Source organism: Desmodus rotundus, chromosome 5, assembly GCF_022682495.2.
Source record: "Desmodus rotundus isolate HL8 chromosome 5, HLdesRot8A.1, whole genome shotgun sequence".
NCBI lineage: Eukaryota > Metazoa > Chordata > Mammalia > Chiroptera > Phyllostomidae > Desmodus > Desmodus rotundus.
In genome coordinates, this window is record NC_071391.1 from 40,203,376 (window position 1) to 40,228,888 (window position 25,513).

Consider the following 25,513-nt stretch of genomic DNA (forward strand, 5'->3'; position numbering starts at 1 on the left):
CCTAGCCTTTTCTTGGACACTGTAGGTAGGTAAGTCTATGCTTAAATAAACAAACTGTCATATATGGTGGAAAAGGATTGGAGGAAAGCACAGTGTCAATATTGACTTTCTTAAACTTGTATTCCTAAGGCTGTGCCGTGTCAGTAACAGAGAGGAAACTAAGTTCCAAGAATGTTGGCGTGATTCTGTTTTCCAGCAGTCTTTTTGTGATTGTGTGTTTGTGTTTAACTTTATTTGTTAAAGCACTTCATCCTTCCTTATGAAGCTAGATTAACTTCCTCCTTGTTGGTTTCCTAACAATTCTAGTAATAGATTTTAAATTGTGTTTTCTTTTACATTACTGTTTTTAGTTAGATAAATTTTATATATCCACAGACTGTAAAGATTTAGCAGTATTCCTATTAACCCTGTTCTCTCTTAGGGTTTCTTTCTACTCTAAAGTAGAGTAGAGTAGAAAGTAGAGTAAAGGCGTAAGTAGACCTCCTGTAGACCTCAGTTCTGAAAGTTAGGGTTCTAGAGTGTGAAATTTATTCTTTTTTTTAAAGTGTATTTTATTGATTGTGCTGTTACAGTTGTCCCAATTATTTTACCCTTTGCCCCCCTCCCCTCTAGTAGTCCCCCACTCCCTTAGTTCATGTCCATGGGTTGTGCATGTAAGTTCTTTGGTTTCTCCCTTTCCTGTATTATTCTTAACATCTCCCTGTCTATTTTGTTTTTACCAGTTATGCTTCTTGATCCCTGCACCATTTCCCCGTTTCCCCCCTCCCCCCTCCCAGCTGATAACCCTCCAAATGATCCCCATGCTTATGATGAATTGACTTTTTACCCTTTGTCAAAGCATATATAGGTTATGTGTAAATCTATTTCTGGCTTCTCTGTTCTGCTTCATTAATATATTAATCTACATTTACACTATTACTTAATTACTCTAGCTATATATTAAATCCTGAAGTCTTAATTACTTAGCTTTATATTAAATCCCTAAGTCAGGTGGTAATGTCAGTCCTTCAACTTTCTTCTTCTTTTTTAAAGATTTTATTTATTTATTATAGACAGAGGGGGAAGAGAGGAAGAAAGAGAGGGAGAGAAACATCAATGTGTGGTTGCCTCTTGGGTGTTCCCCACTGGGGGACCTGACCTGGTCTGCAACCCAGGCCTGTGCCCTGACTGGGAATCAAACCAGCAACCCTTTGGTTGGTAGGCTGGCGCTCAGTCCACTGAGCCACATCAGCCAGGGCAACTTTATTCTTTTTCAAAGTTATTTTGGTTGTTCTAGGCCTTTTGTATTTCATAGATATTTAGAACCAGCTTGTCAATTTCTACAAACACCCTTCTGAAATTTTGATTGGGATTACCTTGAATCTCTATGTCAATTTGGGGAGAATTGACATCTTAACATTGAGTGTTCTGATCCATAAACGTGGCATATCTCTATTTATGTAGGTCGTCTTCAATTTCTCTCAGCAGTTTTGTACAAGTTTTTTTTAGTATACAAGCTTTGCATACTTCTGTCATATTTATCCCTAAGTATTTAATATTTTTTGGTATTGTAAATAGTATTTAAATTTTAGATTTTTGATTGTTATTAGTAATATACAGGAATATAATAGAGTTTTATAATTGATCTGTGTCACACATCCACACTAAACTTACTTATAATAGCTTTTTGTAATTATATTTGATCTTCTCCATAGATAATCATATTGCCTGGAAATAATGATAGCTTTACATTTTCCTTTCCAATCTGGATGCCTTTTATTTCTTGCCTTTTTGGCACTGGCTTTACCGCAGTATCGAAAAGAAGTGGCGAGAGTAGACATCTTTGTCTTATTCCTGATTTTAACTATGATGTTAGTGGTAGGTTTTCCACAGATGTTTGCTCTGTTAGTAGTTTACTGCAAGTTTTTAACAGAAGTGGATGCTGTATTCAATCAAGTACTTCTTCTGCGTCTATTGGAGTAATGCGTGGTTTTTAGTTTGTTAATATGGTGAATTACTAATAAGCCTTGCATTCTTGAGGTAAACTCCATTTGATCATCATGCATTGTGTTTTTTGTATATTATTGAATTCTGTTTACTAAAATTTGTTTAGAATTTTTACATCTGTGTTCATGAGGAATATTGTTTCATAGTTTTTATGTAATAACTTGCCTGATTTGGTATCACAATAACGATGGCTTGAAAGAATTAGTTGGGAAGTATTCTCTCCTCTTCAGTCTCCTTGAACAGCATGTGTAAGTGATACTATTTCTTCTTTAGATGTTCGGCAGAATTCATCAGTGAAGCCATCTGGGCGCGAAGGGTTGGTTTTTTTGCTGGGGGGGAGGGAAGATTTTAAACTGTAGATTCAATTAAAAAAAAAGAGCTATTCATATTGGCTATTTCTTCTTGAGTGACCTTTGGCAGTTTGCATCTTTCAAGGCATTTGCTATTCCCCTGTTGTCAGATTTTTTGGCATTAAATTATATGTAATGTATCCTGTATTAAAGTCCGTCGAATCTGCAGCAGTGTTACTTCTCTCATTCCTGACATTGGTAATTTGTGTCTTTTCCTTTTTATCCTGATTAGTCTGACTAGAAGTGTATTAGTTTTACTGATCTTCTGAAAGAACCAGTTTTGGGATTTATTAATTTTGTCTGTTCATTTAATTGATTTCACTCTGGCCTTTATTATTTCCTTTCTTGTACTTTGACTTTAAATTGCTCATCTTTTTCTAGTTTCTTAAGGTGGAAGCCAAGGTCATTAATTTGAGATTTTTTTTCTTTTCTAAGGTAGGCATTTAGTGCCATACACTTCCTTTCAAGTAATATTAATGACATACTACAAATTCTTATATTTTGTGTTTTTGTGTTCAGTTCTTACTCCCCCCCCTTTTTTTTTGATGCTTGGGTTATTTAGAAGTGTGTTAATTTAGTTTTAAGATACTATTATTGATTATTATGGTCAGAGGATGTACTTTGACCGTAATATATTTATTGAGATTTATTATATGGCCCAGAATATAGTACATTAAAAAAATATTTTCCTTTTGTTTTTCTGATCCAGAGAAGGCAATTGAGCTGCGTCTGGCAAAAATTGACCATACTGCAGTTCACCCCCATTTACTGGACATGAAGATTGGACAAGGAAAGTATGAACCCGGCTTCTTCCCAAAGCTGCAGTCTGATGTGCTTTCCATTGGGCCAGCCAGCAACAAGTGAGTGAGTTAACCCCCGGGATTCCCTGACCCAGCTCCCTAATCACAGCCCCCTCTGAATTGCATAAAGCAAATATGGAGAAGACCCAAACTATCCAGGTCATTCACTTTTTGAACAAGAAGATGGGTGACAGAGTTGTATCAGTTCCGGTCTCCACTGTGCAAATTGGGATAGCTCCATGTGCTCAGGACCTGCAAAAAGGCAGGCTGCAGATGGGTTGAAATTATCTTATGACGGAGTCCCATACAACATTTAGCTAGCACTTTATCTTCAATAAGCGGTGGTTGAAATAATAGGAGTCTGAACCGAAAGTAGATAACTTAGCAGGATTGCTATTCTTCAGTTACTTCTGGAGATGAGCGTAACGAAGCCCAGACAGAGTTGGTTGAGCATAGTACCAAATCTGCGTGTGAACTTTCTGAAGATGTTTGAAGAGAGCTATGTCTCTGTTCCCTGGGGAGTTATCTCTCTTGCCCAGTTATTGATCTTTAAGCTATTCTTCCTCCAGGTCTCTGAGGTACCTCTAGTGACTCCTTGGTGGTTTTCCACACCCAGCATTGGTCCCTAGACATTCAAGTTTTCTCCTGCCATTGATCTACTGGTTCGTTATTAATTGCCTGCTTTGATTTTTTCAGGTGGACAAAAAGGAATGCCCCTGCCCAGTGGAGGAGGAAAGATCGGCAGAAGCAGCACACAGAACACCTTCGTTTAGACAATGACCAGAGAGAGGTAAGACACCTCAAGAATGACAAGAAATGGGCCTATTATCATGCTACACTCTCATTCTCTTTCCTGTTTCCTTGGCCTCTGGTCTGATCCAGGTGTCCTAGCAATCACCTCATCTGAATATGGAACAGAGGTATAGTGACCACTGAACCAAGAAAGTACTTTGAGACCAAAAAACCAAGCAGGCAACCCCCTACCTTGTAACAGGGTTTATTGTAGGGAAGTCACTAATCGGAACAGAGGTTATCTGCGCAGACTGTTGGGGTCGCCTCCATTCCACATTCAGGCATCTCTTCCCACAAAGAAGGGTTGAGAATAGAGTGAGTTCCTGAAGCCTGGTACTGGGCCTCGATTATGACAAATCCAGAACGTAGGGTGTTTTGCACCTGACAACCCACTGTTCACCATGTAGGTGCTCCCTGTGAGCTAGGCCCTATTTGCAGGCCCGCTCAGAAGTGGTGTCAGTGCTGAGAAGAGCGCCTTTCACCGTCCTTTCAGTGCTCCCGCCTGCGCCACACTCCCTGGGGAGTGGGACAGGGACCTCAGAGGACGAGAGTCTGAAACTCGGGAGAAATCCTTTTAAATTTTGTGAGTCTTCTTTTGTGTGTGTATGGTAGTAAAGAAGTAATTCTGTTAAGAGTTAGAAGGAAGAAAAGCTGAACTTGGGTTAATGCTGTTAATATCCGAACCTGGGGAGAGGGGTACATTTTCCGTGTATATTAATTTAAAACAGACATTCTTGAATTTTTTTCTTAGAGGAGCAAAGGAGAGGAATGTTACCAGGTGCCTGGGGACTGAGGAATCTTGAATTGTCCCCCTGAGTCTTCATTGCTCGTAAGCTGAGTTTCTCAGCTCCACTATAACTTGTTCCCAGTGAAGCTTCCGATTATGAACCTCAGGTTGGAGACCCTGCCTTACTCAGGTGCAGAGAAGTTGTGAAAACTGGAGTTTAACCTTAAAAAAACCTATGTCAGGAACTTCTCTTTAAGAAAATACCCCGCAAATTGCATTATATGCATACATAATCCTGTAAAGCATATTGTTTTCATATGTGTCTGGCACCTCAGTGAATGGGAAAATAACATATTTTGCCTTTGCTGTATTTGAAAGGAATAAATTAAAATTGCAAGGTCTGGTTATAAATTTGTAACTGCTGATTGTAGGATAAGCTCTGCTTAAAGAGTTTTTGTGAGGGTGCTGTAAGGAGTGTTGGGTGTTGGTGTGTTACTATTTTTTTTTAAGCTACATTTTTTAAAAGTCTTTTTTAAAAAAGATTTTATATAATTTTTAGACAGCAGGGAAGGAGAAAAAGAGGGAGAGGAACATTGATGTGAGAAACATTAATCAGTTGCCCCTTGTACATTCCCTACCGGGGACCTGGCCTGCAACCCAGGCATGTGCCCTGACCAGAATCGAACCGGGGACCTTTCAGTTTGCAGGCCAGCACCCAATGCACTGAGCCACACCAATCAGGGTGGTGTTAATTTTAAAGTCTCCCCTGGGTCTTCCACCTCACCTCCATGTTACTTGTGTCTACAGTGTTGATTGAGCACATATACTTGGTCAAAATCATTGTAGTAAGCACTTTGAAATATAAAGATGACAAGGAGGTAACCTTGTCCTCAGGGAATACCAGTTTAATAAGGGAGTAAAGTCAGGAACACAAATAACTTCAGTAGAGTAGTCTTTTTAAAGGGACATATGAGAGGCAAGCCAGTGTTTGGTCACTGATTAGAGAAAGCAGAGGTCAGTTTTACCTGGGGTAATCATCAAGCAAGACTTTTTGGTGGAGTCCAAATCTTTATTTAAGTCTTGAAGGATGATAACATTGTTAGAGACAAAGAAGAGAATTTTAAGTAGAGGAAATGCAGGATCAAAAGCTTGGTGATTGTTGTGTGATGGAGACTGTGGACAGTATATTTGGAGGAAGGAGGTACTAGAAGCAGCCAGGTAGCTAGCAAGTTAGGAGGCAGGTAGCAGTAGTCCAGGTGATGGTAATTGAAGCCTAACCTTGGGGGTTGGTAGTAGGGGCAGTTTGAGGGGCCAGACAGAATTGTACGGCTGGAATAAATATGGGGGAGGAAGGAAGTCTGGGATAAAAATGTTGCTTGTGAATCTGGGATACTCGAGAGGATGTCCATGTGCAGCTCACTCCATTTATAGTGCATTCTGTGTTAAAACAAACAGCATATGGAGAATCACCAGAACATTGTAGAAAAGCTAAAAATACAGTTGGTGTTTGGAGCAAGGTTATACTTTATGATAACAAAGATATCTTTGATATGGGCAGAGGAGCTACATTCCTCCCAGCTTAGTGGGTGAAATGATTTTTTCAGTAGTACCTTGAGATTTGGGTGGGTTTGCCTGCTGAACTATACATGCTGCAGCCACGATTTGTTTTTACCTCTTGTGTCATTGAAGCAAAGGTAACTATAGTCCTATGGACTGCTCTCCATCAGAGAAAACAGAATTCGTCATATTTTCTCAGTTTTTCCCTTTTATACAGAGTGGCATGTTAAACTTTCTGCCCCAACTTTATCTGAGGGTAGGAAAGAGGCAGTAAGAAAGTGTTGGGTGATAGTGCCCTCTCCAGGCACCCACCAGTACTGGCCGCCTTTAGTTGGTGTGCATGGATCGAGTCTTTGATTTTTTTCGTTTCCTGTAGAAGTACATCCAGGAAGCCAGGAATATGGGCAGCACCATCCGCCAGCCCAAACTGTCCAACCTCTCCCCGTCAGTGATTGCCCAGACCAACTGGAAGTTTGTAGAGGGCCTGCTGAAGGAGTGTCGCAACAAGGTGAGCTGTGGGCACCTCTGTACGTGTGCTATTTGCTTGGGTAGCCGAGGTAAGACCAAGGCTTGGCTCTGACTGTTCTTTCTTGGTTTTAAAAATATTGTTAATGTGAGATAGTATTAATTTTAAGATCCTGTTAACTTGGAATTGTGTTTGTTTTAAATAAAGGAAACCATTAATCAAAAGCAATTACACTTTGATATAAACTTAATACGTGTTCTTTAAAACTGAGAGATGTAGTATTTAATTTTAGCCATCTAACATTCCTTGAAATGGTTGTAGTTGAATTGTCTTCAGATTAGTCTTACACATACGAAAATGTTTTTGCCTCTATATTAATTTGATAGCAGTGATTTCATATGTCTAGAAACAAGAATTTATGAGTGCCTATTATGTGCTAGGTCAGAGCGTTATTCAGTGTAAGCTTATTGTGGGTTGTTTTTTTTTTTTAATTGAGGATTGAGGTACAAAAAATTGCACACATTTATTATTATTAAAAAAAATTGTTAATCCACCTGAAATTTATTTTGGTATAAGGGCCGGGGATTTAAAAAAAATTTTATTTATTTATTTTTAGAGAGAGGGCGAGGGAAGGAGAAAGAGAGGGAGAGAAGCATCATTGATGGTTGCCTCTCGCACACCACCAACCAGGGACCTGGCCTGCAACTCAGGCATGTGCCCTGACTGGGAATTGAACAGGCGACTTTTTGGTTCACAGACTGACACTCAATCTACTGAGCTCCACCAGCCAGGGCCAAAAAATTGCACACATTTAATGTATACATCTCGATGAGTTTGGACATACACATGTACCTGTGATACTGTTACCACAATCAAGGTACTAAACATATCGATCACTTCCCAAAATTTTCTTACGTTCTTTTGTGGGTTTTGTTTATTTTTTGTGATAAGAACAGTTAACATGAGATCTATTCTCTTAACATACTTTAAAGTGCACAATATTAGATTGTTAATTATAGGTACTGTGTTGTATAACAGACCTCCAGAACTTACTCATCTTGCATACTGAAACTTCGTATCTATCCAGCAATAGTTCCCTATTTCCCTTCCCCCTGTCCTCTGGCAACCACCGTTTTATTCTCTGCTTCTGTGAGTCTGACTGTTTTAGATACCTCATGTAAGTGGGATCATGTACTATTTGTCCATTCGTGAGTGGCTTATTTCACTTAGCATAATGTCCTCCAGATTCACCCATGTTGCTGCAAATGTTAGGACTTCCTTCTTTTTAAGGGCTGGATAATATTCCACTGTACAATATGTATATAGCACATCTTGTTTATCCCAAAGTCTGTCGATGGACCCTTGGGTTATTTCCATATCTTGGCTGTTGTGAATAATGCTTCGGTGAAAATGGGACGTAGGTATCTCTTTGAGATTCTGAATGCAGTTGTTTTGGTATATACTCAGGATTAAGATTGCTGGATCAAAAGATAGTCATTCTCTCCTTCGTTAAGATTTTATTTATTTATTTTTAGAAAGAGGGGAAGGGAGGGAGAAAGAGAGGGAGAAAAACATTAATATGTGGTTGCCACTCATCTGGCCCCCACTGGGGACTTGGCGCAGAACCCAGGCATGTGCCCTGACTGGGAATCGAATCGGCAACCCTTTGGTTCGCAGCCCACGCTCAATCCCCTGAGCTACACCAGCCAGGACAAAAAGATAGTCATACTTAATTTTTAATGTTTTAGTTATGAATGTAACTTCTTTTCTAATAAAAATGTAGTCTTTCAACCAAGTCACTATGCCATACTTTTTAGGACAATTCAATGAACTTCATCTCTACTATGTCCTATTTATCAATAAGAAAAAAGATTTTCCTGCATTTTCAGATTGTGGGTGGTACTCATTTATAGGATGAAATCAAATATACTTTCTCTTGCAGTAGAAATTATTGCTGTTACAAGATAGACTGGTATATCAGTACTGATATATTTTTTAAAGAATTTATTTAGTTTTTATTTTAGAGAGGGGGGAAGGAAAGGAGAAAGAGAGGGAAACAGCAGCATGTGAGAGAAACATCGATACACCTGGCCAGCCCAGGTGTATGCCCTGGTGGGGAATTGAATCAGGGACCTTTTTGTTCACAGGCTAGTGCTCAATCATCTGAGCCACACCAGCGAGGGCCAGTACTGATATTTTGAACTCAGTTGTTTCAAAAAAAACAAAGTTTCTATTGGTTCACTCTGAGCCATCGGGATCTGTGATTTTCCATACATTGTTGTCTTTTCTGCTATCAAGAACATTGGCGATGCTGTCTTTCTTGAAAGAGGGCTTTTCTGTTGTCTCTGAGATTTGTTTTCCAAGCTGCTGACATTCATTCTCAGGTTTTGAGATGCATACCCTGTCAGTGACAATGTCTTTACTTGTGTTGCCTGATCAGTCAACAGTCAGTGACTGTGAAATAACATTCCAATTTCAGAGATGTTAATAAGCAAAAAAGATACATCTTAGAATTGAAGAAATATGGTAATCATTCTAACACTGCCAAGTGTTGGCTAGTGTGTGGAGCAACAGGAACTCTCATGCTATTGGTAGTGTATAGGTTGCTATGACCACTTTGGAAAACAGCATAGCAGTATTTAGTATTCTTCTTATAGGTATATTCCCTAGACAGGCTTTCGTAGCGTGACCCAGGAGATACGTGCAGCAAGTCTACAGCAGCATTCTTTATAATCGCTTTAAACTGGAAACAACCCAATCAGTAGGAGAACTGGCAAGTAAATCATAGTATATTCATATGATGGAATGCTATACAGCGATGGAAATGGACAACAGTCATACCCGTCAATGTAGATGAATTGCACAAATACAAAGTTGAGTCAAAAAGCAAATCACAAAAGAAAACATCCTGGCAAAACTGAACTGTTGTTTAAGAATGCACATATAGGTGATAAGTATTTCCTTGTCAGGATACTGATCGCTTTAGAGTGGGAAGGTGATTGGAAGGGGCACGTAGGGTGTTTCAAAGGTATACATGAACAGTATTTTATTTCTTAACCCGGGTGATGGTTATAATCACAATGTGTGTGTATACATCATACATATATACATATGTGTGTGTATACCTGTACACATATACACGTGCATGTGAGATACATGTCACAATAGAAAGATTAAGAATAGTAAACCTGGAAAGAAGTATGCCAAAAGTGTTAAAGAGTTGTAGCTTCTGAAAGAATTGGTGGTGATTTTTCCCCTGCTCTTTAAATTTTTATATGTCACAAATTTATAATATGATTAAATCTCACTTAAGTACTTGGACTCAATATTCAGGCAGATTTAGGTTCAAAGGTCAGATGTGCTACTTCTTTGCTGTGTAATTTTGGCAAGTTACTTTTTCTTATCAGTTAAATGACAATTTCCTTATCAATTAAATGGCAACAATAATAATACTTATCAAGTTATTTGGAAGCTTAAATGAGATAATGCAGTACGTAATACAGTACCTGGAGAATGACATTGGAAGCTGAGATTATCATTATACAATGCGTGTTTTTTTTGTTTGTTTTACAGTAAGCACTTAAAAATTTTTACCTAAAAGTAAGTTATTCCTCCTCAATATTTTTATCCCCTTGGTAGGTACTTCAGATTTATTTCTAGGGATTAAATAAATAAATGCTTGAAGGTTTGTTTAATAAAGTCAGCTAAACAGTGAGAATCAGAGAATGGCAGAGTGAGCATAACTAAACGGTTTTATTCAACTCTTTTTATTTCATAAATGAAAAAACTGAATCCAGAGTGATGAGATTACTTGTTCAGAGTCATGCAGTGGTTGCTATGTTTGTATCTTCTTTACTAAACTTTTAAGGAATGCATTTCATCATAACCTGACCTATATGGTGGAGAATAAATACACTCTATGTATCTCACTTACCTTGTCTGTCGCAGCCCAAGCGATGTGCTGTGCAGGTGGCCACAACCTTCTGCAGTTGCATGGGATCCTGTTCACTGTGGTTATCTAATCCTACGACTGATTCCTTGTAGACCAAGAGAATGCTGGTGGAGAAGATGGGCCGAGAGGCTGTGGAGCTAGGGCACGGGGAGGTCAACATCACAGGAGTGGAAGAGAACACCTTGATCGCCAGCCTTTGTGACCTCTTGGAAAGGATCTGGAGTCACGGGCTGCAAGTAAAACAGGTACTGAATGTCTGGCTTCCCTCTGCTGTGCAAACTGTGTTCCTGTTTCCACTTGCTAGCTTTCCCATACTCTCCCAGCTGGTGGCTTTGAAAAATGGTACATAGTATACATGGACGACTTCTACTTTTATGCATTTTTAAATTTGAAAAGAACTTGAAACATTGTTGAAAGCAGTTTTACTTTGGACAAATTCGAAAATACATACAAGTATCCAGCAAATATTTATGGGGCCTATAGTGTACCAGGCACTCGAGATACCTTAGTGAACAAAACAGACCAAGATCTTTGCCCTTCTGGAGTTTCCATCCTCATGGTTTGAAGACAGTCCGCCAGGTCTGTCCTTCAAAATGTTTTTATCTACACATATATCCAGATACAGATGTATATTTAAAAATCCAACAGAACCACAGTGGGATACCTTTTCACACCCACTAAGGTAGCTAAAATAAAAAAGACGGTGACAAGCGTTAGAGAGGACATGGAGAAATTGGAACCTTCATACATTGCTGGTGAGAATGTAAAATGGTGTAGCCACTTTGGGAAATAGTCCGGCAGTTCCTCGAAATGTTAAACTTAGCATTGTGACCCAGTGAGTCCACGTCTAGCTGTGTATTCAAGAGAAGTAGAAACATGTCTACATAAAAGCATGTACACAAATGTTTATAGCAGCATTATTCTTTCTAAAAAATATTTTTAATTTTTATTTTTTTAAAGATTTTATTTATTTATTTTTAGAGAGAGGGAAGGGAGGAAGAAAGGGAGAGAAACATCACTGTGTGGTTGCCTCTTATATGCCCCCAACTGGGGACCTGGCCTGCAACCCAGGCATGTTCCCTGCCTGGGAATCAAACTGGCAACCCTTTGGTTTGCAGGCCGGCACTCAGTCCACTGAGCCACACCAGCCAAGGCGCAACATTATTCTTAATAGACCAAAAGTGGAATGTCCCAGATACCCATCAGCTAGAATAGGTAAACTAAATGTGGTATATCCATACAAGGAATAAAGTATGGATACATGGTACAACATGGATGAACTTTGAAAACATACTAAGTGAAAGCAGCTAGTCGCTGAAGACCACGTATTATATGATCCCATTTAGGCAAAATCATAGACAGAAAGTAGATAAAAAGACGCCAGAGGTGGGAGGGAGGGAGGACTAGGGAGTGATGGCTGACGGGTATGGGGTTTCTTTCTGAGGTGATGAAAAGGTTCTAAAATTAGGTAGTGTTGATGGTTGCATAACTCTGCGAATATACTGAAACCCAGATTTTTTTGGTACCCAAAATTGTATACTTTAAAGTGTGGATTTCATGTTAATGTGAATTAAATATCTCTGTAAAACTGTTTTTAAAAAATCCAATAATGTTTTATAACTTGCTTTTTATTTTTACCTCATAACATTTTTTCCATGCCCTTAACTAATTTTTAGGTGATATTATAGTAAATACTTAAGAGTGCAGACTATAAGTCAGATAAACCTGGGCTTGATTGCCACTTAACCATTTTATGAAACCAAGTGAGGTACCTAGCTTTTCTAAGCTTCCGTTTCCTCCCATGGGTGTTGGATTTGAAAGTACCCACCTCTGTAGGGTTCTCCTGAGGGTTTGGTAATCCGTGTAAAGCACTGAGCCGAGAGCCTGGTATCTGGGAGGTTCTCTGCGAATGTGTGTGGTTACTCTTCTGTGTCGTTGTATAGATGTGCCGTACTTGAATCAGTCCCTTATTATTGGCTGCTTATCTTATTTCTGATTTTTCAGTATTATAAATAGCACTGTGATTAAAGATATTTTTAATGTTAAAAATTGTGTATCACATCCCTAAAATTTTGAGAGTCCTGTTGTGTACGTAGCAACACTGAGCTTTGGAGTCTTGGGTTCCAAAGACTGCAAAGAAAGACTTGGGTTTGAATCTTGGCTCCACTGGATGACTTGAAGTGATTTGTGATTTTTGACTCTCATTTTCTACTTATCCATAGTACAGAGTTAGTAAAACCTACCTTGCAGGGGTGTTATGATAATTAAATGTAATAAAAATAAGTACCTGGCATGTGGTGGGTATGTAACATATGACACTGTTATTATGCTTGGTTCCATGTGAAGAATTTGTTTCTTTCTTTTCTTTATAACAAATAAGTAGAATATACATAATCATTTTATCATTTTCTTTAAAGTTTAGCAAGCCTGGCACTATGGTTAAGTAAGCTTTTTCAGCTTTTTATTTAAAAAGATTTATTTTATTTTATTTTTTGAGAGAAGGGAAGGGAGGGAGAAAGAGAGGGAGAGAAACATCAATGTATGGTTGCCTCTCACGTGGCCCCCACTGGGGACCTGGCCTGCAACCCAGGCATGTGCCCTGACTGGGAATCGTACTGGCGACCCTTTGGTTTGCAGCCCATGCTCAATCCATTGAGCTATGTGCTTTTTCAGCTTCTTGGTAAAACATATGCGCTCAAAACTTTTTAATATTTGCCATGAAAATCTTGAGGCATTTTGAAAATAAACATATCATCATGTGTTCTAAACCTGTCCCCCGAGGCTTCACATCTGTATTCTACAGAATTCCTGCAGCATGGGGAATTTCTTTTGGAATTCATTTGATCCCCTCTCTCAGTTTGGATAGGCAGAGTCTACTTGTTTGGTGAGAAACCAGGTCAAAATAATGGGGGCTTTGGGTTCAGGTTCTGTTTTCTGAGTCATGCTTCTGGAGGACTAAAAGTGTCACCAGAGGGAAGTGAGGGCCTGTGCTTGCTGGCAGGGTTTGACCTCAGGGACACATGTGCACTGGGGATTGACCCTGACCGTCTGTCTGGTTCCTGCAGCATCCTCCTTAGACCTCTATGGTGCTGGCCTGTCTGTACAGCAGCTTTTTGCTCTGAGACATCCTTTCAGTTATGTTCCAGTCCAAGGTTGTAACCTGGTTACCTGGTCAGAGAACTATCTTATCTCCCTCCTCTGGGGGCACCTTGCCGATCAGCTACCCATTTTATCTACTTAGAAAGGAGAGGGAGCGCAAACAACAGTGTTTGCTGCTGGCTCCCTATTAAACTTTGTTGTGAGCTGTGGCTGTCTGCCTGGAAGGCCGCCTGCAGCAGGTTCTCCTGAGAATCTCTGTTGTCCTCACTGCCCTTTGACTTTTGATGACACAGTCCGAGGAAATGGACATCCTACCTATTAGTATATTTACCTGACACTAAGAGGTGAGGTTTGATTTTATACAAAGTTTTGTAACTGCTGCCATTTGGGGACTGGTAGGTGAAAAGGGGTGGTTTCTCACCCTTTATGCGTTGATAGTTCTGGAGAATCTGGTACTACCTATATATTGTGTGGCCACAAGCCTTAGTGGGTAGTCAGACTATATTGAACCTTGCAGTCTCTATCAGTCCCTTTGCAAAAGAGGAGAAAGAGTAATCCATGCGTCCTGTACTGGAAGGACCCCGGTGCCCTATTACTAAGCCTCAGCCTGGCTGCTGTTCTCTCACTCGTGCCCTTGCCCTCCCTCCTTGACTAGTGTAATCACTGTGCGCCTGGGCGTCCTGCTGGCACAGTGGCCTGGTGTTGCTCTTGCCTTTGGTTCTTCAGCATCCCGTCACACGAGGGCTCACACAAGGGCTCTCTGGTGACCAGCTGTACGTAGATTGTATCACATCCACACAGTTCTTTGAAGGGAGGCTGCCTTCCAGGTCTGCCTAGATGCTGGGAATATAGTGATGATTAAGTCAAAGACCTGCCCTTTTAGGAGCCTACTCTTAAGGTTTTGATAAATGAATGGATGAATGGATTTCTGGAAGCTGAATTACTGTCTCAAAGAGCATGGCTGTTTTAAGTTTTGTATTATTTTCTGCATATGTTGTATCGATAGATATAACATGTTACTATATAGGAACTGTAACAGCATATAGAACTGTAAGTCTGATTGTGCCGAACATCTGTGTTTTCCAAATATTTGGTATTGCAATGAATAAAGAATGGTCTTCTCTAGTTTTAATGTATTTTTAAAAAATTGCCATTGAAGTTGTTGGGTTTCGTTTTAAGCTGGTTAAATATTGTAGGAAATCCAAATACGCAGCAGGTGTATGTCAGCAGCTTGCTGGTCCGTAGAGGAGGGTTTTCTTCCATTTCAGTGCTTGACTGTTTCCACCCAAAGAGATCAAGCTGGTGGGTAGGAACAAAACAGTTCCTTGATATTCTCAAGGGGAACTCTTGAGACCTTAAAGTCTCACAGTCATTCCAGACATTAAATTTTCTTTAGAAGGTGTACCTTCCGAAGTTAAGTGACCTCTTTCAGAAGCAGTCTGTATAGCAACATCATTAAGAGCAATGGTTCTGACGTTAGATAGACTTCTTGAGTCCCCACATTCTTCCTACCAGCTGTGTGATCTTCTACAGTCTTTTACTACTGCATTTGCTCTTTTCTAGAGAGAATGAGGATAGGGATACCTACCTTACAGGATTTTGGGAATGTTCAATAAAATACTGTGTTTTAAACATTCAACATAGTTCATAGCAAACCTGAAGCAAGACATGGTAGCTTCTATCGTTATTTATAAAATGCAGAACTAAAGTCATTCATAAAATTATTATAGCCCCAAACCAGTGTGGCTCAGTTGGTTGGGTGTTGTTTTACAGAGCAAAATGTCATCAGTTTGATTCCCCATTGGGGTACATGCCCAGGTTGTGGGTTTGGTCCCCAATGGGGATGCAATTCTCTCCCTCTTTTTCTTTAAAAAACATAAATAAAAATTTTAAGACATCATTATACTAAATCCTACTACTAAAACAAACATTATACTACCTTTGTATCACATCAACTATATAGGAGCATTTTCCATGAATCTGAAATAAAGTTTTTATCAAGTCATGAGAGTCACTGAGTCCTGAAGGATGACTAGAAAGAGACAAAGCAGTTGCTGGGTGCCCGCTGGGCTTACTCGCTACTTAGGCAAATCACTGCCTGATATCAGGCTTGCAAATGCTCTTCAGTTATGTGCCTTGGCAAAATGACAAATCTACATGACTCAAATACAGGGTGGGGCAAAGGGGGGTTTACAGTCATTCATATGGGAAATAATACAATTAATAAATAATAATACAAGGATAAACTGTTTTGTATACTTAAAACTGTATGCCTACTTTTGCCCCACCCTCTAGTTTAAACTGCAGATGCCAAAGTTCTCTTATGCTGGCTGTATCTCAGCCTTGCAGTTAATAGCTACCTTCCTGCACACTTCTTCAACTGTACCTTCAGTAGTAAATCCCCATCGGAATGATGACTGATTCTTCCCAGCCTGTACTAAGGGCAGGAATGCCTCTATTTAAAAAAAAATTTTTATTAAAAAATTGTTTATTGTTTTTAGAGAGAGGGGAAGGGAGAGGGAGGGAAACATCACTTGGTTGCCTCCCATACACACTCCAACAGGGATTGAACCCACAACCTTTTGGTGTATGGGATGGTAGTCCAACCAACTGAGCTACACCGGCTGGGGCAGGAATACTTTTAAATACTTTAGGGAATTCACTAGCTGTCATAGAATCTTGCAGACGGGCTATCAGTTCCTCTGTGCAAAGGTCATCATGCTCTACCCAGGCTGACCCTCAGCCAGCAAACCATTGAGAGGTTTTTTGCTTTATTCTTTCATCGTCATTAGTCTGTTCGCATCTCTTTGGATCATGTCTTTCCTGTTCCTGGTCAGGGACCATTTCTCTTTTCTTTATATTTTTCCAGGATTTTAGTAGGGGAATATATGAGGGGTGTCTCCCCTGAAAAAAATGGAATTGTCTTCTGGAGGGCAGGCCCCTTGTAGTACAGGCTTCCCACCCCCTCCTACTCCCCCTCACTCTCAGGAGAGTGTTCTAGGAGCCCATCTGTCTCTGTACCAGCCGGCGTTGTTGTGAGAGGCTGGGTTGAGCTTCAGTGAATTTTTTTGCAGACTCTTTCAACACATTTGCCCCTTTTATGGTGATCTACAAGGGCACCAGCCCACACCGCGCTGAGTGTTCAGCAGTTTTTGATCAAAACAGCATGACCCCTGTGCCCTACCATCCCTCTTCACCTGATCTTACCCTAAGTGCTTTCCCAGGATGAAAAAAGTCCTTAAAATGAAACATTTTGCCATGTGGAAGAGGTGAAACAAAAAACAGTAGAAGCACTAAAAGGCATCAAAGTTGACGAGTTCAAAAACTGTTTTGAGCAGTGAAAAACCTGTCTCGATGGGTGTGTGGCATCAAATGGAGAGTACTTTGAAGGTGACTGAAGTTTAAACATGTAAGAATAAATGCACAAAAATTTTAAAAGATTTTATTTATTTAGAGAGAGGGGAAGGGGGAGAAAAAAAGGAGAGAGACGTAGGTGAGAGAGGAGCATCAATCAGCTGCTTCTTGTACCTGCCCAACTGGGAACCCGACCTGCAACCCAGGCTTGTGCCCCGATGGGGAACTGAGCTGGCAACCTTTTAGTTTGCAGGCCAGCACTCAATCCACTGAGCCACACCAGCCAGGGCTCAGTGGATTGTGTCCAATTTTTAAATAAATAAATTCCATTTTGGGGGTCCCCCCTCACATATGTATACATTGCATCCAGGTATACACTGAGATAAGAAGTATTACAATAAGTCCTCACTTAATGTTGATGGATTCTGTGACTTCAAGTTAAATGATGTATAACAAAACCAGGTTTGCTAGAGGTCAAGTGATATAAACAAGAGTTAAGCTACTATGGCATCTCATCAACGTTACAACGGAACATCATTGAACAAAATGTTATTTGAGGACCTGCTGTACAGATACTTTTTAGCAAAAGCCTGAATCTATGTGTTTAAATTATCTCTGAATCTGTTCACTGGATGTCTTGGCCTCTGAAATCAGAACTGATAGGTATTGTTCCCTTGTGTTGGTTCTAGGGGAAATCAGCCTTGTGGTCCCACCTGTTACATTATCAGGAAAACCGGCAGAGAAAACTCACATCAGGAAGCCTCAGTACCTCAGGTAAGATGGCCTCTGCACCATTGGAGGGAACTCCCTCCGCCCACGTTCCCATCCCCTACTGCAGAGTGCTCAGCTGGAGTGATCCAGGTCAGTGGAGCCTTTGCTCTGTAATGTTGTCTTTTCACGTGTTAGGCCTCAGGCCCTTTGAACCACAGAGCATGCCATAGCCGTGGGGTTTGCTTTCATTAGATACCCTTTTGATCAGTGAGATAGACTTGTATCAGCAGGAGGCCTGTATTAAAATGACTTTGTTTTATTTTTAAATTGATTTTAGAAAGAGGAAAGGAGTGGGGGGAGACAGAGAGAGAGAGAGAGAGAGAGAATGAAAGAGACAAAGAGATTGATTGATTTGTTCCACCCATTTGTGCATTCACTGGTTGATTCCTGTAGGTGCCCAACCAGGGATCAAACCCACAGCCCTGGTGCATTGGGACGACACTCTAACCAACTGCGTTTAAATGAATTTGGGTGGTACTGGTGTCTTGTGTTTGCAGCAAGCTGTTTTCAGAGCCTTTTGTTTTATTTCCCTTAGGTGGGCACTGCAATGATCTATCCTATCAGTAAGAGAGCCTCTTTGTCAGTGTCCTACCTTGAGGCCCGGTGTGAATGATTCCTTACACTTTTTTTCTGTTTTTAATTTAATAAAAACATAAGAGTTGGTCGGGCCCCAGAGATCATCTAGTCCAGCCCTCTTATTTTACAAGAGGAGGAAACTGGGACCCAGAGGGGAATTGAATTTACTCAAGATCACACAATTGATGGAAAAGGACAGATTAGGAGTCAGGCCTCTTGTCTCTTGGTCTGGTGTTCTTTATACCATTCTATAGTGTCCCTTCCAGGACAGTCCCCTCCTTCCTTTACTTCTTGGCAGCACCTCTTTTTCATGCCATCCTTCATTCTCTTCTCTCTGCCCAGGAGTTTGTTTGCCTTCCTTAGATGTTCTTACCTGATGGTAAAGATCAGTTTAAATGGGGGGTGAAAAGATCAGTTTAAATGGGGGGTGTAAACTCAGTGTCGTCTTTGCCCTTGAACTAGTCAACCTCAACTAGCACTGAACGAGGGGAAAGTGGTTGGCTGAAAACTGGGTGCAAGAGCTCCCTAAGTAACATTTTAAGACTTTTTTGTTCAACTTTCTGGTTATGAGAGCAAGAAATCTTCTCAGGAAGGGTACAGAAGTTATTACCAAGGGATAAACTGTAGTCAAAAATCCTCAACAGCCAGGTAATCGAGGTAATAAGTTTTAAAGGGGCCAGGCATGCAGATATAAATATGCTTAGAGGTCCAGTTTTCTGGAACATGGTCTTTCCACATCCCGTTCTGGCAGCCCGTTTTGAGGCAGGGGCAGGACAAGAGTAGTAGCTCCCAGTGGAAGCACTGCTTCCGTGTTCTATGACGAGAAACATGCCAGGTTAGGGGCCAGGGGAGTCTGACTTTGCCACTTGTGACTGGGGCAAAGCAGCTAACCTCTCTGAATTTCAGTTCCCTCCTCTGCGATACCTTCTTTGGCTACCTTAGAAGTTGTTAGAGAATTAAATGAGATAATGTGCATAAAAGTGTTCAATCTGAAACCTAGTGGATGCTCTAGAAATATTCATGAAATGATTGAGCAGTGTGTTACCAAAGTGACTGTTTCCTGTAGAACTTTGTGATTTGAGACAAGAAAGGTAGTCAACTGTTTGGATAGTCAGATCTTTTTGGACATGACCAATTTTTTTGTTCTAGGAATACTTGTTGACTCAGAACGGAGGAAGTCTGATGCCAGCTCAGTCATGTCTCCCTTGAGAATTTCCCTCATTCAGGATATGAGGTCAGTGTGGGCTCATACATCATAAGCCACTAAAATCCTGTTTCCAGTTGCTGCTTATGTGTCCACTTTAAATAACAGGGTCTCAGTGACCTGGGCATCTACCTCTCAGTTAATCAGGAAGCTCTTCTCATTGGTCCTGTGCTTCCTGATGCATTTGTAGAGCTGTATAAACAGTTGGGTTCCCTGACATTTTTTGAGAATTATGTCTGCATGTCTCCAGACCTAGGGTCTCTGGGGTTCACCTGACTTTTACTGAGAGCTGTATTGTAAATCCCCCTTCCCCCCAGTGCTTTGCCAGGTGAGCCTTTCCGGCAAAGCTGCATGGAAGCCCAGGATGTAGGGAACAAGAGAGACATACTGTCCCAGGATGGGGTAGACTGCCTCACTAGGTCTCCTTCAGCTTCTCAGGGGTGACGTTGGTAGTGAGTTCATCTCCCACCTGCCCTCCACTTCCTTTTTTTCATTCCCCCTTTAGGCATATCCAGAACATCGGGGAAATCAAGACTGATGTGGGAAAAGCCAGAGCATGGGTGCGACTATCCATGGAAAAAAAGTTACTTTCCAGACACCTGAAGCAGCTTCTCTCAGACTATGAGCTCACCAAGTAAGGCAACTCCACCTGGAGTAGAACCAGGCTCTCAGGAATGGTGGGGGGATTGGAGACCCCTGTGTGGGGAGGATTGGAGACCCCTGTGTGGGGAGGGGGAGTAGTCAGTATGTGATTACGGCTGTATTCAGCTAAACTCAAATTGCACATGAAGGTTTTGAAGCATTTCTGCTTCTCCTTCTCTATCTGCAAAAGAATAATTCTGCTATATTTGTTCTCCCTACCTTCTCAATATGCATGCTCCAAAATGGTTTTCTGTAAGAGGTAGTGAGAAGGATGGGGTCTTCATTGGCTGCCTCAGATTTTGGGGGCTCCTCTCCTTGCTGCACTCAGGTACCTCTTGGGCATAGGCATTTCTTAGTCTCTATTCTGTCCTGGGGAGGAGAGGATTGGAGGATTACAAGAAAACTCCTAAGGTATTCCCTTACCTCTTTTGTTCTTTCCTGGGCCCAGGGAAAGCCCACAGTAGCCAAGTCCTTGCTCGTCCTCTCTGGACCTTGCCTGAGTCTCCTTAGAGCTTAAAAGGGCTTTCAGATGACCCTCTTAGGCCCTCTCCCTCCTCACTTTTCACCCAGAAGGTGAGAGGGGAGAGATTTCAAGGCTCTCTTACTCCCAGGGACCACTAAACCTAATAGTTCCCTTCTTTTGATCTTATACTTTTTGTGTTTTTTCTGTACTTAATGTACTAGAGGAGGAGGAGGAGCGGGAGCGGGGAGAGCTATGCCCCTTCTGTGCCTCAGATTACCACCTCTCTGCGTTTTTCTGTAGATAGTATGTTTGGCTCTTTCTTCACTGGCAAGCCTGCTGGGCATTTTTGTTTAGCGTTTTCTTAGGCATCTTTCATGGTATCATTTATTATGTGACTTCCCTGTGGATGATAAAGCAGAGGAGTGGACCTTGGGGACATTTTGTGTGAGTCAGTTGATTAAAGCTGTAGAATCTGTTTTTATTCAAAATAGGAATGCATTTTTTTAAGATTGTTTATTGTGTGTGTAAACCACAGCAAGAAACCAGGTTTAAAACCTTGATGGGTTAGGGAGCTCAACCTGAGAGGTCAGAAATAGCAATTCTTAAAGCACTTAAATGTCAGGGACAAAGAGATTAAGGAATAAAATTTGAAAATTGAGAGGATAACTGGAAGAGAACAAATGCACATGTGAGCCGGGCGTTTGGAAGAGAAACATTTGCGGGCCAGATTCTGTAGGACAATTGTATCTGCAGCTGTGTGGGCACCAGGGCCCGAGGGCAGGAATGTTTCCTGCTGGCCAGTGTGGGTGTCATCTGTCAGAAGAGGCTGCAAGTCAGTGGGAGAACAGAGAGGCATCTGAGAGGGGGCCAAACACAAGAACTTCCAAAGTCCAGGGCAGTGGGCAGATGAGCTTAAAGGCCCAAGCAACAGCCAGCAGAACAGAGACCTTAGTGAGGAGGCCAGTCTTGATTTCTTTAAACTGTAGTCCCGTTAGAGGAGGTTAGCTCAGAATTTGCCTACCGTGTAGTAACTTCTCACTTGGTTCTGACCTCTGTGCTACTCTCAGTGAGCAGAAAACGAGAAGAGCTTTGCTGCCATAGATTGCATTTTGGATGGGGCCTAGGGAGAGAGAAAGGGGCCCTGCATCAAAACCTGCCCACTCTCACCCTGGCTGGGTGTCTCAGGTGGTTGGAACGTCATCCCACAAACTGAAAGGTTGTGGGTTTGATCCTTGGTCAGGGCACATACCTAGGTTGCGGGTTTGATCCCCGGTTGGGTTGTGTGTGGAGGCAACCAGTTGATGTTTCTCTCTCACATCGATGTTTCTTTCTCTCTCTCCCTCTCCCTTCCTCTCTCTCTAAAAGCAATGGAAAAATGTTCTCGGGTGAGGATTAAAAGCAACAACAACAAAACACCAGCCTACTTTTCCATCCTGTCCTCTCTCATCTTTCCTTCCATTCATTTAAGGCTCCAGTCACACCCTTCTCCGACTATCTTCAGCCCTTTCAGGACCTAATCTGAAGTTTTCTTTGCCAAAGTTTGCCTTGACTCCCCAGGGACTGGGTCCATTCCCTCTGGGCACCCACAGCATTTGTTACAGTATTAGTTCATCCTGTTTTACCACTACAGGCTGTATTATTATCTAGTTGCTTACTGCTTATTAAAACGTGCTTTCATTGATGGCATGAACTCTGCCTTTCCCATGCAAAGCATGTTGTCTAGCACCTAGTAGATGTTTAATTGTGCACATAAGATGTGTTCATAGCTGCACAGACAGGAGGCATGGGCAGCTTTGGGGAGTATATCTTGACAGACTGTGTCTGAGTCTCTGGGATTTCCGGCCAGCCTCCCAGACTGTTTGCAGCGTGGAGGTGGGGTCAGGTGGAGACAGGGTAAGGCGACTATGTATTCTAAGGAAAGAACTTAGTACGCCTTTACATGGTGAGCTCAGACTTTTTTTCTTAAACCTGTCTGCAGTGATTATTATGATGCACTGCCGCCTCTCCCCCTTGACTTTGAAACTCACTTTGAGTGGTGTGACCCTGTACTATCATGCTGTCCTTTTCCCTTACTCTGTCCAGGGCGCTGGCTTCCACTGCCCTCCCTTCTCTGCACGCACACCTGTTCTCTCCGCTCTCTTTCAGCGTGCTCACCCGTTGCCATGACTTCTGTCACTGCTGAGCAGGTGACTGCCACACCTGAAGCTCTAGCTCTGACGTTTCTTCTGAGCTATGGTTCTACATTTATTTCCGTTCAGATATATTTTACCTAAATAGAACAACGCAAGTTTCACAGAGTCTTTAGCATAATCTCTTTCTCAAAAATTTTAATGTCACCATTATTCTCTGTGACCATCCTCACTCTTGCCTACCTAGGTTCAAAATTTGGAGTCCTTTTGACCCCTTGCTCTACTTTGCTTTACCTCCCACATATGCGTGTCAGGTCCTCAGCCCCGCCCCCACCTGTCTCCTTACCTACCGCCTCTACCTGAGTTCACCCTCTTTCCCCTTTCACCCCTCAGCTACACTAAATTTAAATTTCTTGGAGTTGATTGTCACTTTTCCTTTACTTCTCGGGCAAATTGCAGAAACCTATTACTTGTAGGGCAGATTGCAGACTCGCTGGCTTGAATATTAGGGCCTTCCTTCGTTTGGCTTTAGCCTAACTTTTCAGCCTCATCGCTAACCGATCACTCCCCTGAGCCCTCATCCCCACTCAGACTGTTTCCGCGCCCTGTCCGCCTTCTGCGTACCTGTCTAACGCTGTGCTGTCCCTCAGGCCCCCCTTGTCTAGGACCATTGATGCTTATGGCTCTTCAAATCTCCAGAGAGCCTTTCCTTTGGCAACCCATTATGGGGAGTCTTATAATGTGGTCTTTACCTGATTTATTCACCTAGATTGTATTGGAGGATAGGTGCTTCCCTCTCTAGCACCAGCACATAGCAGGCCTTGGTTGGTGAATTACCTGTTGGAAGTACCGTGTAAGTCTGACTGGGTAGAACCTCACAGGTGTGCTGAATCCCACACCTCTCTGACCATGGTGGTTGCAGTCTTGGCAGCCAGGATAGTTACATTTTTTGTATTTGTTTCTGTGTATTCCTCTGTGCTGAGGGCCTGTGCGTTTGGCTGTCTGTGTCCCCTCTGCTTGGAGAAGGTTTTGCTGAGCAGTTGCAGGGGGCCTGCAATGTCAGGCAAAGGAGTTGGTCTTTGATGAGTGAGCAGTGAGGATTGGGGGTGATGGGAGAAAGTTAGAAAAGGAGATGGACAGGATCAGTCTAGCTCTTCCTTGCCCGTGACCTGGATCATTCCCTTCATTGCTGTTTATTGTCTCCGACACATCACAGGGCTATACTTGCATTCAGAGCAGGGTCCTGACTTGTGGGTCTCAGGAGCGCTGGGGTCTGAGACTCCGCCTGGTTATGAGCGATGATCAGACACCTCCTGTCATTGTTCCTCCACCACCCACTGGGGGGCGCCCTAGCTAGGAGCCTGAGAGGGCCTGTGTCTTCCCTGGGGGAATTTCACGTCAGCCCTCCGTTTGAGGAAGGAGATCCCATGACTTCTGACACTTCACATTATAATAACATCAACCCTTGGACACAGGTAGAGTTTGGGTTTTGTTGTTCTTGCTGTAGCTTAAGCCACTTTCCCTCTCGCCCTTGGTTAGACAGAGTAACTGCTTCGTTTCTTTTTCAGATAGCTCTAAGGAACGTAAGGCTTGACATCTTATTCTTCCCTTAGCTGTCTCCTTCCAGAACTGAATAATTCTAGGCTCTTCCTCTTTTTTGTCGCTGGGAGACTGATGTTTGCCTCCTCTCCGACAGAAAGTTGTACAAGCGCTATGCCTTCCTGCGCTGTGACGACGAGAAGGAGCAGTTCCTCTATCACCTCCTCTCTTTCAATGCCGTCGATTACTTCTGCTTCACCAATGTCTTCACAACTATCCGTGAGTAGCCCTGTGCTCCCTGCAGCCTTCTCAGTTCCAGTCTTCATGAGCCTGCCCGAGGCTAACTCACTGCCCCCTTTTTAAGGAAAAAGGCGATCACTTGTGCTTTCTGTTTGCCTCTTGCTTCTGTGGGAGAGAGGCGCATTTGCCCCCCCTTGGAGGTGCTTTTTTCTCTGAAGCTCCTTATTCTTGTTCTGAACTGGGAGCTCAGTCCTTTGGGCCATCTGTTGTCACTGTTGTCCTGGGCACTTCTCTGGAGCCTAAGTTGGTGAAGGTGGAGTGGGTTGAGCGGGGTGGTGAAGCTCACTGTTCTCTCTGCATACCTGTAAAGACGCTTCCCTTTTCTTTTGGGCTGAGAGAGTCATTTGGCTTCATGGAAGGTTTTAGAACTGCCCACAAGGAAAAACAACTCTTCCTGAAGTAGCAGGAAGAACTCTAGATTGCTAAGGGATACTTGGGTCCAGGCCCTAACTCGTTGTGTGTCTATGAGCAGAGCCTGCCCCTGCTATGGTCCTCAGTCTCCCTATTTGCAGAGTGAGGAAGAGGGTTCAGTATGGTTTGAGGAAGGCCTCTGGAGCCTCATCTATCGTCGGTGCTAAGGTGTTGGGTGGGTAGCTAGTTGTTTGCCCTGCAACTCAGCAGCCTCAGCAGCATGGATTCTTGTTTCTAAAGGACATCCATCCTCCCTCTGAGAGAGGAGGTCTGTAGGCTTCAGTGGAAGCAGCAATGAACAAGAATTTAGGAGACCTGAGGGATGCTAATTCCCTCTCAGTGCCACAGAAAAGGCACTGTAACACCTGCATGGCCTCCCCGAGATGGTTAATGGT

General features: G+C 42.2%; 1 protein-coding gene across 3 annotated transcripts in view; it reads left to right on the top strand.

The window, feature by feature from the left end:
• DENND5A (DENN domain containing 5A) overlaps positions 1-25,513 on the top strand; it is a 90,938-nt gene that overhangs the window by 59,345 nt on the left and 6,080 nt on the right. For all 3 annotated transcript variants that reach the window (XM_024558692.3, XM_024558693.4, XM_053924215.1), the window contains 8 exons: positions 3,046-3,196; positions 3,833-3,926; positions 6,589-6,720; positions 10,723-10,875; positions 17,773-17,857; positions 19,580-19,664; positions 20,140-20,268; positions 24,565-24,686. In XM_024558692.3, coding sequence (XP_024414460.1) covers positions 3,046-3,196; positions 3,833-3,926; positions 6,589-6,720; positions 10,723-10,875; positions 17,773-17,857; positions 19,580-19,664; positions 20,140-20,268; positions 24,565-24,686 — 951 coding nt within the window. The remainder of the gene's footprint in view (positions 1-3,045; positions 3,197-3,832; positions 3,927-6,588; positions 6,721-10,722; positions 10,876-17,772; positions 17,858-19,579; positions 19,665-20,139; positions 20,269-24,564; positions 24,687-25,513) is intronic.